The sequence below is a fragment of the Pantherophis guttatus genome, chromosome 3 (genome assembly GCF_059756535.1).
Source record: "Pantherophis guttatus breed Tessera chromosome 3, ASM5975653v1, whole genome shotgun sequence".
In the NCBI taxonomy this organism is placed as follows: Eukaryota; Metazoa; Chordata; class Lepidosauria; order Squamata; family Colubridae; genus Pantherophis; species Pantherophis guttatus.
In genome coordinates, this window is record NC_142065.1 from 147529314 (window position 1) to 147542808 (window position 13495).

Below are 13495 nucleotides of genomic sequence, written 5' to 3' on the forward strand. Positions count from 1 at the left end.
AATTAATTAATTGTGACAAGACATGAACTATATCTTGGTAAGAAGATCTTTGGAATTGTTGAGAACAAATCCCACCAACATATATGCAGAAGCAAGCATGATTTATTTGCTAATTTGTCTGGATTAAAACCAGGTTTAGCTAGTTGTTTGCAAAGATCAAAGGCTTAGTATTTAAGGAACAATATTATTCCTGTTTTGCCTTAAAATCATTGTCCCATTTTTCTATTTCCTTATTTTTTAAAATTCTTTTTCATTTGTTTTTCAGGTCTCTGAAATGAAGCAAAAAATATTTGTCCAGAAGAACACTTTGCACAAGTATGAGAACTTTTTGTCATGCTATTGGTATAGAATTATAACAAGCATTAGGTAGCCAATGTGAAAAGTTAAAGAAAAAGTATGATGCAGGTAGTCATTGTTTAAGGGACCACAATTGAGACTGCAACTCAGTTGTTCAGCAAAGCAATTGCTAAGTGAAACAGCAGCTAAGCTTATGAATTTAATTCAGCTTTCCTTTGCTTTACAGACCTGCAAAGCTCATAAATAAGAGGATTGGCCATAGAGTTATTTTTTCATGAGTGTTATAACTCTGAATGGTTGAGGAAGGAAGGAAGCAGTAGTGGGATTCAAATTTTTTTACTGCCAGTTCCGTGGGTGTGGCTTGGTGTGTGTGGCATGGCTTGGTGGGCATGGCAGGGGAAGGATATTGTAAAGTCTCCATTCCCTCCCCACTCCAGGGGAAGGTTACTGCAAAATCCCCATTTCCTCCTGATCAGCTGGAACTCGGGAGGCAGAGAATAGATGGGAGCGGGGCCAGTCAGAGGTGGTATTTACTGGTTCTCCCAACTACTCAAAATTTCCACTACTGGTTTTCCAGAACTGGTCAGAACATGCTAAATACCACCTCTGGAAGGAAGGTAGGAAGACGGGAAGGGAAGGGAAGGGAAGGGAAGGGAGGGAGGGAGGGAGGGAGGGAGGGAGGGAGGGATATCTGTTATGAAAACATTAGGCATTCTTTTTAATACATTTAGATAATTCTCCCTCCTGGAGTCTCATATGGTTCCCACCCTATTAGAATTTTAGAGGCCTCTTAAGAGTTACTGGGTTAGAATATCTGTGGAGATCTTGTCTTGGAGGTCTTTCTTACACATAGTGTTCTGGGAGAATAACCTTGGGACTCTAATTTTTTGAGCATTTGGGCTTTTGAGTTCTTCTTGGCTGCATTATGTTCAAGTAGGACATATTACCGGTAATTCCAACATAAACCACATTTAGCAGAAAGGTACAGGTGGAGAATATAACCAGAGGAGTTTAGAAAACACAGTCTTCATTTACTGACCTGTAGGATTTTGCAGAATAATGCTAAATGTTTTTTCTGCGGACGCTGTCTCCTTCATTCATAGTCTTATATTGCATGCAGGAGTTTGGAAGAAGGAAACGTGAAACTGAACAAGTTTGAGAGAAGTCTGGTAATGTCCAGTTTTCATATTTATTATAGCCTATATTACGGTTTATAGGCACTTCAGACACTCAAATATTTGTGATTTCAGGGTATTGTGAGTTCATTTAGTAACTGCTAAATGCATTTTTCCTGAATTTTTAAGACATTCAATTAGTTCTGCCGCCCTAACATATTACCTGCTACTTGAGCAGTGCATGAAATGAGAGATCGGTCATCTCTCACCATCTATGAACTTCTAATACTCTGTCTTTCATATGTCTGAGCCAGTTTAGGTGCTTTGTTTTGTTTTTAAAGAATAGCTACTATTTAACTGAAACTGGAATGAAACTAATCCTTTTGAAGGAGAGATGCCAGGGATGCACTTGGGAAGGAAAGTTTCAATCTCCCCCAATCTAGTCCTCCTGATGAATTGGAAGTATACCTTTCCTCGTTTAGTGACCACAATCTGTTCCTTAAATCAGAAGTGAAAATGGTTGCTAAACATACTGTGTGTGTGTGTGAGAGAGAGAGAGAGAGAGAGGGAGGGAGGGAGGGAGGGAGGGAGGGAGGGAGGGAGGGAGAACAAAGATCTCTGGGTGTTGCATTCAGCTAAAGTTCTCTTGTGCAACTATGCCAATGTTACTTTCACCCTGGCTTGCATTGTTGCCAAGCGCATGATATTTGATCACGAGTGCATTGGTAAAAAAATATATATATTTTTTAAAAAAATGCTTTTGTATTTGCAGTCACTAAACAAGGCAGGCATTAAAAAGGAATGGCTTTCAGAAGCTTTCAAAAGGAAAAGCTTTCAGAATTCCAATATAGCAACTTTGGTAATCAATCCAAACAGATCTAGAGGATGCCAGAATGGGGAAGATTCTACTCTTCCTTTATCATTCTATATTACCTACCATATCTGTGCTAGCACATAGAATTATTCTAGAATAGATTTGAGAATAGACATGAAAACCATTCTATAATTCCTGCTCTGTCTCCCTCCCTTCCCTGAAATGACACTCAACTTTGAAGATTTCTGAAATCACAAAGAAACTTCCAGATTTGTTATCCAATCAAATGAAGGCTTGTAGACATTAAATTCTATCATAAAGAACGTGACAGCGCTTTCTTCACCAAGAGATAAAAAACTTCAATGTGTAGCCTTCTTCTCTGCCTGTCTTTTGTACTGCCTTGATCAGATCAGACCAACCTTGTACCTGCCAGAAAAATCATGTTGCAACACCCATTATCTCAAGATCCATAGGGTTAGAAAGATTTTTTCATTTCTTCTTTCTTGGGGGAAAAAAATTCAAATCAAATAACACATATCAAAACTCTATTGTTACTAATCAGTTTTTTCCCCCCTTACTTTAATATTTTTTCATAATTCTTGTAGTCCAGAGGTGTCAAACTCAATTTCATTGAGGGCCACATCAGGGTTGTGTTTGACCTCGGAGGGCCAGGGGTGGGGGATGGCCGGGGGCTTGAGGCAATGATGGGTGTAGCCAGCTCGACATCACTCATGTCGGAGGCACCTGTGGTGGCAAGTGCTAAGGCAGGACTTCCCTGTGACCCTCCCTCACTTTTATTATAATCTCCTTTCCTTTCTTCCTTCCTTCCTTTTCTTCTTTTTCTTTCACTCTTCATTCTCCTTTCTTCTTCCTTCCCCTTTTTTTTATTTTTCCTTCCTTGCTCTCTTCCCATCTTCCCATCTTTTTCTTTCTTTCCTCTTTCCCTTTCTCCTTTCCTGTCCCTTCTTGCATGCTCAAATGCAAAAGGGAAAACATTTCTCCTTTTGTTTTGTTTTTAGTTTGTTTTGCTAGCCCTCTGCCAGCGAAAACGGAGCCTGAGGGGGCACGCGTAGCCTCTCTGAGCTCCGTTTTCACTGCCAGAGGCACTGCGGGCCAGTCCTTTGCTGTTTCCTGGCCAGCCCCGTGGGCCGGATCTAAGCACCCCGTGGGCCAGATCCGGCCTGCGGGCCTTGAGTTTGACACCCCTGTTTTAGTCAGTCTCCATGCCCCCAAAAATCTATGAGTTGTGATATCTCAATAGATTCCAAATTCTGAGAATTATGACCAGGATAATACCTGAGAGGTCCTGTGCCCAAGAAGATTGACGTAAGTCTGATGTAAGGAATTCAAGGAATGAAACAAGGAATGCAAAGATCCTTTAGTTCATTAAAGACTTGCCTCTCTCAGTGTTGTTTGGGATTTAGGCAAGGGCTTTTCATCTGAAGTTGTGATATGATTGAAGGTCCTGCTTCAAGGACTTCATTGACATCCTTGCTTTGCCCAATGATATCTGCTCATTGTCCCAAAGGTGCTTTTTCAAGAGGCAACTGGACTTTCTGGTTTTTCTTTGAAGACGCTTTGCTTCTCATCCAAGAAGCTTCTTCCACTCTGACTGGATGGTGGGGAAGTAAAAACATCCCCTTCCAACCTCATTCCCCACCATCCAATCAGAGCTGAAAAGCTTCTTGGATGAGAAGCGAAACATCCTCAAAGAAAAACCAGAAAGTCCAGTTGCTTCTTTAAAAAAACACCATTGGGACAACCATGACCTGGATGATTGAGAATCTCCATAGATTCTCTGCTGATAGTTGCCATTTTTAAGACCAGGGCAGGGTCTCCTATCTGCCTTAGGAGCGTTGTGTATGTTCTATTGTTTTGATGCCTTGAACATTCAGTTTCTGCCCAATATTGAAAAAGGGTTTCCTAAACATTTTAGACATTTTAGTTTTCCCACTAGTGGAGAAATGTGATTCCAAAACAAAATAGGTACACTTGACCCTTAAGGGTTAGCTCAGTAATGTTGATTTTTAAAGTGAGCCATTTAGATGCTTCTGGAATGAAACTTTGTAATGGCAGTTACCTTTCAGGTGGCACTGACTGTTGCTTGCATGTTTTCCCAGCCTGCTAACTACAAGACTCATCTCTTTTCTGAAAGTAACTCAGATTCTCTGAGCAATGGTATGAGTGAAAAAAGCTGGATTCGTAACTCGCAGAGCAACACATTGCCCAAAGTGGCAGATTACACTCGGAAAAAAACAAAAGTCAAAAGCAAGCTAAAAGGTAAAAACAATGATTGGAAACTAGTTATTGGTTTAAAATGTTGCTAGAAGTAATTAGCTCAGTGCAACTTGTTTCCAAGTAACTGTAGATAAAATTAAACTAGAACTTCTGAAGGAAACATTAGGGGTCATCATTCTTTTTAGCCCAGACTTAGGCTTGCAGCATTGTTACAAGTGTGTGTGTGTGTGTGTGTGTATGCAGGTGTGCTGGTTTATAGACTTGGCAGTGTTCAGTATCATATTAATGATTTCTAAGTTTGCATATTGCATATTACTTCCAACTTGTTGGAAGTAGTAGGTGGTATATCTGTATTATCTCTGCTCATAATTGCAAACTTTCATTTATCTTTCCTCTCACAGTATTGCCCTTGTCTTCTCCAAGCAGTGACAGTGATTATGGTGCAAAGAAAGTAAGGAAAACTGGAATTGTGATATTTTTCCTTTCCTTTCCTTCTTTCCTTTCCTTTCCTTTCCTTTCCTTTCCTTTCCTTTCCTTTCCTTTCCTTTCCTTTCCTTTCCTTTCCTTTCCTTTCCTTTCCTTTCCTTCCCTTCCCTTCCCTTCCCTTCCCTTCCCTTCCCTTCCCTTCCCTTCCCTTCCCTTCCCTTCCCTTCTTTTGATGGATATGGCTGCCAGATGTATAGAATATATAGAATTCTAGCTGGCCTAATATCTTTGCTCTTTTTTTTTTTTACATTGCCCTGTCCTTACACTCTCCTTGTGTGATGTTAGAATTTCTATGAATATAAAGAAAGGATCGACAACTGCATTATTGTAGATATCTTCCAATTTTTTTAAAAAACGAACTACTTTAAGATTCACATGATGCTTTGGTTAAGTAAGAAGAGCCAAGTATAAGGAAACTGTTTTGGTGCCTTATTTCTTCTATTGAATTAATATTCCAGTAGGCTGTCATTTGCTTCAAGAATGTAGCTATATTGCCAATAACACTAGACTTTTTAATATATATACATAGGACGGAATGGAGAAAACAGAGATAATTGATCTAGTAGTAATGTCACTATAATAAAGATACTTTATCTTTTTGGCAATCTTGGCCTGTAACAAAGGTTGGAAATAGAACAGGAAATGTAACACATAATTTCTGATATAATAGTCCTTTAAATTTGTAATAATTTATACCAGTCCCAACCTCCAACCTTAATTTGTGAAGCCAGAGGCAAAAATGCCTGTCAAGGAAGAGTCCCTGTTCAGTCTTGGGATCCTTTCGCTTATGTATACATCTGGAATCAAACAAGCTATGAATGACATACAGCCATTCTAGTAGATTTTTTCAAGAGGCATCTTTATTCAATTCTACAAGTTCTTTTATAGCAGGATTGGATTGATTTTTTTTTTTTTTGGTCCTAGTTTTTTTAAAGGTTTTTTATGTCAATATTGTTTTTTTCTCGTAGATTTTACATTATCTACAATCTCTTGATTGTAGAACTTTGTAGTGTTTCTACATTTGGATTATTTGATGCTCTTAACCTCCAATCTTCATTCCAGACAATATTAAAAACAAACAAATGTAGTAATTCATTCATCTTCACTTCAATTTTATTCTTCGGCATATTCAGGCAAAGCCAAGATAAATCTTATCAGTGGTTTTTACCAGATTTTGTTATAAACAAAGGGGGTTAGATTTCATGTTCCTCAGTACTCCTAGCAACAACAAATTTAGCTAACATGTACTTTCATCTTAGTAGTAGTATGATCCACGCATGATATTAAGAGTCATTAAATGAAATATTATTAAAATTCTACTGCAGAATAAAATAACTAGAATTTTTTTCAGGTTGTTGAACTTTTTGATCAGTGCAGGTAGTCTTCAGATTAAAACAACAAATGGGATTGGGAACTGTTGCTAAACAACACAATTGTAATGTCACATTGTGACCACATCACTTAATGATGGCAATTCCGGCAGAGTCCTAATTGCCATAATTTAATCAAGAACCTCACTCAATTGTGAGTTCCAGCTTCTTGCTAGCTGCCCTATTGATTTTGCTTGTGGGAAATTGGCAGGGAATATAGGAAATCATGGTTATTTGTGACTTGCTGCAGTGTCATAATCGCACATTGGGTGCCACATGTCCAGCTTATGATTAAGTGACTGCAGGGAATGTTCCAATGGCTGGAACGCTGAGGACCATTGTAAGTTCCCCTTGTTTAGCACCATTATGACTTTGAACAGTTGAATTAATGGTTGTAACCCAAGGACTACTGTATATAGCTGCAGTAAGTGAAACAACTTGTATGCTAGGTGTATGCTATGTCTGTTGCTAGGTGTTTGATTTGATGCTTTCAGTTTCTTCTCTAGGTGGAAAATTCAACAGTGTCTAGGGACAAGATACAGAGAAGAACAAAGCCAGTATCAGAGATGCATCACCATACAACCCATTGTCCAGTTCTTGTTTGTTCAACTCCTAATTCACATATTAGACAAAGTATGTGCCTCCGTCCAATGTCGTTTGAGTTATGTTTGAATCTAAAACTTTATCTCATATTCTAGTGGTGTGGGCATATTTATATTGTAACTGGCAATTCAGAACTCTGCTCCTTTCACTATTGTCTCAGACTGTGTGAACTTGTAATTTTATTATTTTAGAAACCTGTGTTACGTAACAGGATTTGGAATGCTCTCCATTATCTCTTTGTGAAGAGATGGAGCAACTTTTGTAGCAGACCATTGCCATCTTGTGGGCTGCCAGGAGTATGTCATTTTCTTTTAAAGTTTTAAATTGTCCCACAATCTGAGCTGTTTGAAACCTCTTCAATTTTGAATGTCTGTATTGTAACATTTAAAATTGAAAGGAGTGTTTACATTTTTAAAAAATAAAGCTTGATTTTGTTTGTTACTTGTGGGAATGATATGTCTCTAAAGGAAATCGTCATCCTCTAGTCATAATCCTACATACTCTGTGGCCCACATTATAGAAATTATTTAAACCATTATATATTAACCCTTTAATCATCAGAACTACAGCCCTGGTTGTGAGGATTTTTTTTTACACATTAAAGAAATGAGGTGAACCTTGAATGATAGGTGGTGGTATTAGGAATGACCAAGCCACTACCCCAAAATAGGAGGAAGAGCCAAGGTATGAAGATGTAGAAGGCTTCTGGAAGATGAAGTTTGAGAACTCTAGATTTCCACCTTATGGACTCAGGCATTCAGTACAGCTAGTCCTTGACTTACAACAGTTCATTTAGTGATAATTTAAAATTACAACAGCACTGAAACAAATGACCTATGTTTTCACACTTACAACCTTTTTTCACACTTACGACCCTTGCAGCATCCCCATAGTCACATGATCAAAATTTGGATGCTTGGCAACTAACTCATATTTATAACATTTTCAATATCCTGGGACCATATCATAACCTTTTGTAAACTTCTGACAAGCAAAGTCAATGGGAAAACCCAATTCACTTAACAACTGTATTACTAACTTAACAGCTGCAGTGATTCACTTAACAACCATGTCAAGAAAGGTTGTAAAATGGGGCAAAACTCACTTAACAAATGTCTCACTTAGCAACATAAATTTTGGGCTCAATTATGGTCATAAATCAAGGACTACTTGTATAGTTTTCCATATGTAACTGCATTTCTGGTTCAGGATGCAGCTAGGGCTGTCTTCTCGGCAGATGCTCTTTTTGGGAGATAGAATGAGTAGCTGCCTCGTTGTTCGTGATTCCCTAGCTCAGTGGCCCCCAAGCTTTTGGGCACCAAGGACTGGGTCTGTGGAGGGTGTTTTTTGTGTGTGTGTGTGTGGACTGAGAGGGGGGCATGGTTTTGCACACTGCCTGGATCCCATGCATGTACACATGCCCGTCCCCTGCCCTAGCCAATAGGAGGGACTTGATCCTTGGACCTTCAGTTCTCTATATAATAAAAAGGTCTGAATTATTTCTCCAAAAGATTAAAATGCAAGATCATGAAATACTGCATTTTGGGATGGGATGTTGGAGGAATTTATTAGATAAAGTCTGTACAGTGGTAGCTATAAGTGAAAAACGGGATGTTTGTTGTTATCCATCTATGGAGTTTGGCACCAGCAGTTACCTGTTGCACTACCAAGTGCTAACACTGCAAGAAAATCTGACTTTGGGGAGCTGTTCAATTTCCCACAAGGCTCTTAATGCCACACTCCAAATAATGATACTGAACAAGGTGTACCCAGCACCCACCCACCCCCAACCCATGACGTGGAAAATGGTTATTTTCATCTTCCTCAAAGCTGAATTTAGATTAAGGACTAATATTTAACGGATCGATGTAGAACATTAAAAGCTAAATTTAGATTAAATTTGGTAAGAGATGCATACTTGGGGACCCCCATCGTATGCATTCTAAGCCGGTTCCAAGCATTCAGAATGTTGTCTAATCCTTAGTTTGTCTCATGCTTTTCATCTAGGAATAGATTTCCCCCCCCCCTGATCATTAGGAAAATATCTCTTGACAAACAAAAAATAAAATGTGGATGTAAGATGAAGCTGAATTTTCCTTTGAGGTCTTTAGTATGATTGTTTCAGGTGTATGCATTATGATTGTTAGTATTGCTTTTACACACATATTTTAATCATTAGTTGCAGAAAAATAAGATGTAAAATGATAAAGGCAGGATACAAATAAATAATTATTTTAAAATAGTCCCAAAGGTGCTTTTTCAAGAGGCAAATGGACTTTTTGTTTTTCAGCTCAGAGCTGAAGAAGTTTCTTGAATAAGAAGTGAAACAACTTCAAAGAAAAACAAGAAAGTCCAGTTGCTTTTTGAAAAAGCATCTTTGGGATAACCATGACCTGGATGACTGATAATCTCCATAGACTCCATTTTAAAGTACTATTATTATCTTTCTTTTTTCTTTTTTTTTAGATGGCTTAGAAATGATGGATGCCACTTTCCTGTTAAGCAGCAGTTCTTCACCCTATCCATTAGATGCTACAAGCAAGGTATAAATTTTGGAAACACATGTATACATGTGTACCAGATGGAATGCATGAAATATAAACTGCATTTTGTTTATTTGTATTTATGTAACAATAAAACACCAGATTATTCCCATTGCATTGATCCATTATAATATTAGAATCTGTTTGAAAAGTATTGCAATTCAGATATTTTTCTTCTGTTTTTTTAATGCTTTCTAGAAATATGAAGCTGCAGCTAGTACTCTACTCCTGGAAGATAAAATCTCCAACTCTAAGAGGAAATTTTCAGGTAAAATAAGTGCTAGTAAAGGAAAATTGGATAAAGCTGAAAGAAAAATAGCAATCTTGACACCAATTTTTTTAGTTTTTAAGGAGAAGGATGGTATCAATCTTCTCTGCTTTCTCTCCTGCTGTACTTTTGTGGCCTGGACAGTTTAATTATCCATATTTGAAAAGGCAAGCTGTATGGGTCCAAATGATGCGAACAAAGCTTGGTTTGAATTGCAAGTCCCATCAAAATTTCAGTGACACTTAAAACGGTAAAAGTCTAAACTGGTGAAACTTCCCACTAACTGCTGAATATGGATTTCTTTTCCTAGAATGGTCAGCTGATTTCAATAGGAAGCGCTCAAAACACACCGAAAGGCTGCCTAGAAATGAATTCAGCTTAACCTTTGAACCAAGGAAACTGTTTTCCTCCATAGAAATGGCAGATGAAACAGTGAAAGGTAATCACACTAGAACTCTAGTAACAACATTGCATAAAAATTGGAGCAAAAATGTGTGATCTGAATCGAATCGCCTTCAGATAATGAAGTTGATGGGTGAGGTTATCCATTCAGCTGTGACCGACTCTTGGCGATTCTGTGGGCCAGGTCTCTCCACATCTTCCAATCTTTTACTACTACTTAGAGCAGAGGTCTTCGAACTTGGCCGCTTTAAGACTTGTGGACTTCCACAAGTCTTAAAAGTGGCCAAGTTCGAAGACCTCTGACTTAGAGTTTTGCTATGCTCTGGCTGGCGTCGGCTTTGATGGTCTGCTTTCAGAATGGATACGATAATGAATAATACATTCCCTTTTCACTTGTGTCTTCTCAAAAGCAAAGGCCTGTTTTGAGGGCATTCTGGGGATAATTTTTGTTTCAATTTTTTAGCAGCTCTAATTTTTGCTAACACTCTTTAATATAGTCTGAATTTGGATTTCATCTGTCCTGTCATTGTTGATCTCCTTGAGCATTCCCTGAAAAGATAGCTTAAGAGACAAAACACTTGGTTCATATTTTTTATAATTGATAGCAATAGCACTTAAACTTATATTCACAGTGCTTTATATCCCTCCCTAAGCCGTTTACAGAGTCAGCATATTGCCCCCAACAATCTGGGTCCTCATTTTACCAACCTCAGAAGGACGGAAGGATGAGTCATCCTTGAGCAGGTGAAACTTGAACTGCCGGCAGCCGGCAGTCAACAGAATTAGCCTGCAGTACTGCATTGTAACCACTGCGCCACCTTGCCAACTTATTTTTTTATAAAGCTTGTGTATGATTTTAAGAGTTAGAACCATGGAAGTTCAACTTTTTCCCTGTGTTCCAATCTTCATAAATATCTCCAGTTTATTAACCTATTACACCACCCCAAAATCAAAGCATTTTAGGAGGTAAGACTGCATCCCAGGGGTGAAATTCAGCAGGTTCTGGAAAACTGGTAGCAGAAATTTTGAGTAGTTTGGAGAACCAGCAAATACCACCTCTGGCTGGCCCCAGAGTAGGGTGGGAATGGAGATTCTGCAATATTCTTCCCTCAGGAGTGGGGAGGGAATGGGGATTTTGCACTATCCTTCCCCAGGAATGGGGAGGGAATGGGGATTTTGCACTATCCTTCCCCTGCCACGCCCACCAAGCTATGCCCACAGAAGTCGTAGTAAAAAAATTTGAATTTCACCACTGCTGCATCCTATTAAATTTCCTTCTGTTAACATTTATATAGCTATTTCACTTCTCTGCACAGTTTGTAAGCTGTTACAATTTAATCGAAACATTAAAACAAATTAAAATACCATGAATGAACAGATTATAAACTGTAATTCCCAAATAATAATTTAAAGAAAACTTTATGTAAAAGGCCTTTATGAGTAAGATCTCCAAAATGCTAAAATAAGCATCAAGATGAATTACTGCACAGCTACTGTAAATAAGGGGAGGAGGAAGCAGCAAATTTTACAATAAAAATTTTAACTTTTGGTAAGTGCGGATGAGAGAAATTGTGTTTCAGATAATTGGCAGTATTTATTGGTACAGGTTTTCCATCTTGTACACCACGTCTACAAAGTTAAAAGAGTTTTCCTATTTGTTCAGTTAAACACAGCTGTGTATTTTCCTGATTATCCTCCAGCTGGTTATTGTTATAAATGCCTTGCTAGGGAAGCTGTGCTTCTTTATTTGCAGGCCAATCTTTAAATGAATTTGAGAATGAAATATTTGCCCCTAAAATACTTGAAGAAGAATTTGGTGACTCGGACGTTATTGCCGCTTTTGACAATTTTACAAGCGAGTTGAAGAAAACATTTTGGGTAATTATTTTTCCCTACAATTGACCAACAGTCATTTTTATACTTGCGAATAACTTCTAAATAGGCTCACAAATATGTAAACTATTTTTTTTCCCTATTGCAAATTCCCTTATGTGCAACCAGTTGTCTCTCCTTCTCTTTTCCTGTCTTCCTGTGATGACCCGGGGCAAGGAATGGAGGCAAACCAGTCAACTGATAGTTCAAACCACCCCTTTATTGTGTCAACTTTCCCCCAAACACTTCCATGTTTATGGCAAGTCCCAGAGCACAGTGCTCTCTCTGTCTTTCTCTCACACATACACACCTTCAGGAGCCTCTGGCTGTAAGTAGTCCAATACAATGCTGTGAGCACAATGGCTGCACAGCAAGAAATCCAGTGGGGCAGGGGAATAAGTCAATGAGTCCAGGAAGCAAAGAAGCAAGGCAATTTGTTGAGGAAGCAAGGAATAAATCAAGAAGTCCAGGAAACTCCAAACGTCACAAAAATTCCACGAATTCAGCATTTGTTCCTGACAAATGCTCCTCCCCACAGCATCTCCTTAAGTCTCAGTCCCCAGGTGTGCCTTGTGAAGAGGGGCGGGGCGCTCTCCTCCCGAGTCATCCGGTTGGCCTGTACTATTTCCACCTCTCCACCCCATGCTCAGGGATCAGGAGGGGGTGCGCCTTGCTCATCACCTAAGCTCCGTCACTCTTCATTTCCACTGCCTGCCCTCTCTTGGTCATCCTGTCCCTGTTCCTCCCTGCTAACACGCCATCCCAATCCTGAGGGGCCTTGGGCTGCCTCGCCCTGCTCCCCCCCACATTCCAACGAAGCTGCCCCCTTAGTCTCTGTAGGCCACAGCTCCTGCTCATCCTCCTCTGCAGATTCAGGCTCCAACAGGGGCATGACACTTTTTTATACTGTGTGATCCTTACAGACCGTTTAGATTAGGGTTATTCTTCTTACTACAAATAATTTGTGATTCTAATCTCCCAGTACTGTGACTTAGTTTAGATACAAGAGGATGGAGATTTATACACACAGAGTCATGAAGGCACCTGAACAGAATATAGCAGCCTTGTTGCATCGAATCCATCAGAGGCGGTAAGTGGTACCCATCTTGTGTAGTATAAGCACATTAATCTCTTTTCCTAGTAGAAGTTCAAAGAGACGGGACAGCTTATGCATTTGCCAAGATAGCTCATGGTTCGTAAGATGAAGCTAAGATGTTCACCTAGGAAAAACATACTCATTTTTTTCGGCTAAGGAATATTTAATTAAAGTAATGGGCAAAAACAACATAATGTATACACTGCTTGATTTTCGTATTTCAGCCCATGACTCTTCTTGCTCTATGTGCCTTGCATTGGAAGCACTTCCAAAAACAATTCATTAAACAAATTAGGGTGGCATGTTAGACATTGGTTAGGCTTATTTGTGTCTTGCTATTGCTTTGTGTGAACTGAGCATCACTGTAGAATATGTACAACGATAGTCTTAG

At 39.0% G+C, this 13495-nt stretch overlaps 1 protein-coding gene across 1 annotated transcript in view; it reads left to right on the forward strand.

Moving 5' to 3' along the window:
• The window catches only part of SYCP2L (synaptonemal complex protein 2 like), a 36514-nt gene that overhangs the window by 20787 nt on the left and 2232 nt on the right, over positions 1 to 13495 (forward strand). The window contains exons 20-29 of the mRNA XM_087890742.1: positions 266 to 315; positions 1418 to 1466; positions 4347 to 4506; positions 4866 to 4915; positions 6827 to 6953; positions 9390 to 9466; positions 9665 to 9734; positions 10045 to 10173; positions 11890 to 12014; positions 13004 to 13098. Coding sequence (XP_087746868.1) covers positions 266 to 315; positions 1418 to 1466; positions 4347 to 4506; positions 4866 to 4915; positions 6827 to 6953; positions 9390 to 9466; positions 9665 to 9734; positions 10045 to 10173; positions 11890 to 12014; positions 13004 to 13098 — 932 coding nt within the window. The remainder of the gene's footprint in view (positions 1 to 265; positions 316 to 1417; positions 1467 to 4346; positions 4507 to 4865; positions 4916 to 6826; positions 6954 to 9389; positions 9467 to 9664; positions 9735 to 10044; positions 10174 to 11889; positions 12015 to 13003; positions 13099 to 13495) is intronic.